Source organism: Brassica oleracea, chromosome C3 (assembly GCF_000695525.1).
Source record: "Brassica oleracea var. oleracea cultivar TO1000 chromosome C3, BOL, whole genome shotgun sequence".
Taxonomy (NCBI): domain Eukaryota; kingdom Viridiplantae; phylum Streptophyta; class Magnoliopsida; order Brassicales; family Brassicaceae; genus Brassica; species Brassica oleracea.
The window spans coordinates 45,601,932-45,606,036 of NC_027750.1; the positions used below are offsets into that span (position 1 = coordinate 45,601,932).

At 39.8% G+C, this 4,105-nt stretch overlaps 1 protein-coding gene across 1 annotated transcript in view; it reads left to right on the forward strand.

The window, feature by feature from the left end:
• The first annotated feature begins 3,560 nt into the window (after window positions 1-3,560).
• The window catches only part of LOC106330732, a 1,288-nt gene continuing 743 nt past the window's right edge, over window positions 3,561-4,105 (forward strand). The window contains exon 1 of the mRNA XM_013769157.1: window positions 3,561-4,095. Within this exon, the coding sequence (XP_013624611.1) occupies window positions 3,561-4,095 (535 nt within the window). The remainder of the gene's footprint in view (window positions 4,096-4,105) is intronic.

Sequence of the window (4,105 nt, forward strand, 5' to 3'; positions counted from 1 at the left end):
ATTTGTCTTTTTTTTGGGATTTTAGTTTTTGGTGTTTTGATTGTTTGGGTTGTTGTGGTTTCTTTTAAGCTGTAAAATAAAGTTTTGTGTAAAATTAATTTGATAAGTGATGGAGATAAATAGACGACCACAGATCTTGGGTAGGAAATATTTTTGATTATTGATGTTAGAACAATATAGACAATAATATAAAGGGAATTATGTGTTGACTGTTTCTCACAGATCAATGAGAAGACGGATAATGACTCGAGTTGTTTCTTTGGTGAGGTCAGAGACATGGGCATAACGGATTTCCCAACCACATCTACGAGTTTAAATACCAGTTATGATATCGAAACATAATATAAACCTAGATGCAATATGATAATATACATGCGAGTTCTAGGTTTGTGTTCGCAATCACTTGGAGATTGTCGAAGAGTCTAATCATGACTGGAGATTGATCTCAGGAGCACCCGTGATGACTTCATCAATAATGGTTGGTGAGATGAAATGAATGAGGAATGGATTATCAGTTTTCTTGTACATGCTTGAACACCTAACAACCTCAAAACGATCGACTTTAACAATGGAACCGGCTTTCAAAGATGACCTGTAATGATTAGCACGTTGGGCTGGAATCAACCCATGAATCACGGAATCTGCAAATAATATTATTCAACAAAGAATCAGGAAATCAATTAAAAACAATTATGTTAAATAAATGTGATAGATCGAAGATTAACTTACATTTTCATCAAGGAAGAGAATCGTGATTCCCGGAAACTCAGTGTCTTTGTTGAAGTTCAGAGAATCCCAGAAGCGGAGGAGGCCAGAGGCTATACTCTGACTACTAAGACCAAGACGGAGAGACTCGAAGATTGAGTGACGGACGCCGGGGAGGCCGGTTTGAGGAATTGGAGAGGCAGAGAGAGATATTTTCTAAAAGATGGTTCAAGCTAGGAGGAATCAATGAGTTTTGTGGAGATGCAGATTGGGTTCATCAAAGATGCGAATCATATATATAGGGTTTGCAAAGGGGCTACAAATCAGGAGCATTTATGATCAAGCCATTTAAAATGGGGAGATGAAGAGTTCACCGGTGAAAAAATAGATTACGAATAGACACACGGCAGAACTCTGTAACTCAGATTTGTCTAAGACAATGATGAAAAGAACCATAACTCATGTCAAACGACGACAGTTTACAATATGGGAAACTATAATTGTTGCCAACTTGAGTTTTTTTTTTATATAACGTGATGAATCTCATTTAAAAATAAAACCCATAATACACTTGTAGGCCCGACCCTCAGAGGAAGCCGAAGAAGCAAGGGCTTCCGACCTTCATAAATATATATTAGTTTCGGCCATCAATGTACAAAGTATCCTTTAGTTTAGTGGTATAAATGTTGGTGCTTATATCTCTATAACCCGGGTTCGAACCATGGGCCCGACACTTTTTCATAGTTTTTAAAAGTAGAACCCGCAAAACGCTGACGTGACGCGCTAAAGAGTACAAAGTGCCTCATTATAATGTAGATTAAATTTCATACTGTTTAAAAAAATTTAACAGGTTCGTTACTTTCGGTGGTCGTTCGGGTTAGAACCATCTTTCTTTTAGGTAGTGAGAGGAGATGAGAGGAGAAAAAAAAATTATACAAGAAGACAATGATACTGCGTGTATTATATATATGTATATATATAAGTTGAGCCTACAATAACAGTACTGTAATTAATGTTTTCTTTGCACTTCTGTTATTTTTTATTTATTAAATTGATATGTTCGACCTTAGTTTTAAGTCGACAACGTCGGTATTCACGTGCAAAATACTCCCTCCGTTTTTTAATATAACTCGTTTTAGAATTGTGCACATAAATTAAAAAAATTATTAATTTTTTATATTTTCTAAACAAAAGCATCATTAATTATTTATCTAACCACAAATCAACCAATAATAAAATAGAAAGTATATTATCATTGGTCATATAACATTAAGTGTTAATAAATTTTACATAGAAACCCAAAAATAGCATATAATTTGGAACATAAAAATTTCTCTAAAACGATTATATTAAAAAACGGAGGGAGTATCCACATGACGATACAATTCAGTAATTAAATTCCCTATAAAGACTCATAATTGCTAATACCAAAGTTCAATTTATATTGTTACATTACCATCAAGTCATAAATGGGTTTTTAACATAGGAAAGAGTTTGAAGAAGAAACTGTTGGAATAAACTTGAAGTTAGCTTGAGTTACAAGCTATCCTAATCACATAAGGATATGGTTTACTAAAGTATTTATGATATATGTGTTTTGTTATTTCTTATAGAATTCGGAGTTTCCTAAGTTCTATATAAGCTGATACCGACTTGTGGTTAAAGCTATGAGTTTGTGAGTGATTGTGATTGAAGGTTTTGAGTGAGTTTTATCCTTTGATTGATTAATTAGAAATTGATACTTATTATACGTGTTCTTGAGTTTGTGATCTTGCAAAACCTTGAGACAATATTTGGTATCAGAGCCATACAAAGAAGTTTTGAAGTTGCAACTGCATACATAAAACCATGGGCGATGTGAAGGAAGAATCCGTGATGAGCAAAGATGCTAGACCCTCCTCCGTCAAATTTTTGATTTTAACTTCTTCAAATTACACCGTATGGTCCATGAGAATGAAGATAGCACTTAAAATATGTAAGGTTTGAGAGACAATCGACCCTAGAAACAAAGATGAAGAGAAAAATAATATGGCAATTGTGTTTTTGTTTCAGTCCATACCCGAAGCTTTGATCCTGCAAGTAGGTGACATAGACACGGCCAAAGGTGTATGGGAGGCAATAAAAACACGACATGTTGGAGCTGAGAGAGTAAAAGAAGCTAGGTTACAAACTCTAATGGCAGAATTTGATAGGCTCAAGATGAAAGACAATTGATGCTTTTGTTGGGAGACTATCAGAGATCTCATCAAAATCTGCTTCATTAGGGGAGATGATAGAAGAACCTAAAGAGGTTACTGTTGGGTATGGGCCTAGGCCTCCCAAAAGGGCCACAAGACAATTATCCAGACACATGATCACAACAAAGAAAGTCGGCTCGTCGACTTGCGAGCCGGTAATCGACTCGGCTTTAGACTGCTTTTGATCGGCGAGATGACCAACCGAAAGTCATCGGCTCGATGACTCGAGTCAGCGGCCCGACACCTAGGCCCAACCACTCGAGGAGGCCCGTCAGGACAGAGCACATTAGGTTAACGAGCATGTGTCTATAAAAGGAGGAGAAAATGCAACAAGGGGGGGGATCCGCAAACTATTACACTCACTTTCGGCTAGATTTAGGGTTTCTTATCTTACCTCTCGCCGACTTGTACGGTCCGACGAACCAGCTTTCGCCGGAATAATTCCTTTGTTCTCTCCCCCTTTTGTAACACAGTTTCGACTAATTGATCTAATAAAACACGTCTTTGTCTTGACTCACCGACGAGAACTCGTCCTTTCTCTTTTCTAGTTTATCGACAGTCTCGGTTCAAACAGTTGGCGCCCACCGTGGGACAGACAGAGTAGCGTCAGCAAAGATCATGGCTCGACCTGACTCGCCGTCCGATGACGAGTCACCTAGGACTGGAGGCGCTCCGACAGCAGCGGCCTTTGCAGATACCATACTCGAGAGGATGGCACAGAAAGACGCCGTACAGAAGGCGACGAACGAACAACTCGCCGCCATCCCCGCCATCTTGGCTCCTTTGGCTGGAAACTCAGGAGATCCGGCCTCGACGGTCCGAAAACAGCTGTTCGACATTTACCGAACAGCCGGCGCAGAAAACACGACGAACACAAACGCCGCCCAGGTTCAAACACCCGGTGGCATAGACCTCGTCACCGTCCGAGAACTCGCTGAGCTTAAGCAGTCGTTCCTGGACATGAAAGAACGAATGTTCGAAGGGCCTACGGCAGCGCCGCTGATCGAACGCGTCCTGGCCGAAACCCTAAAAACCCCTTTTTCTCGGCGAGTCACCGACGTTCGGTACCGACCAGCCGAGAAAATCCGTCTTCCGACATACGCCGGAAAGGCAGACCCAACCGACCACATCACTGCTTTCAACATCGCGATGGGTCGAACTAA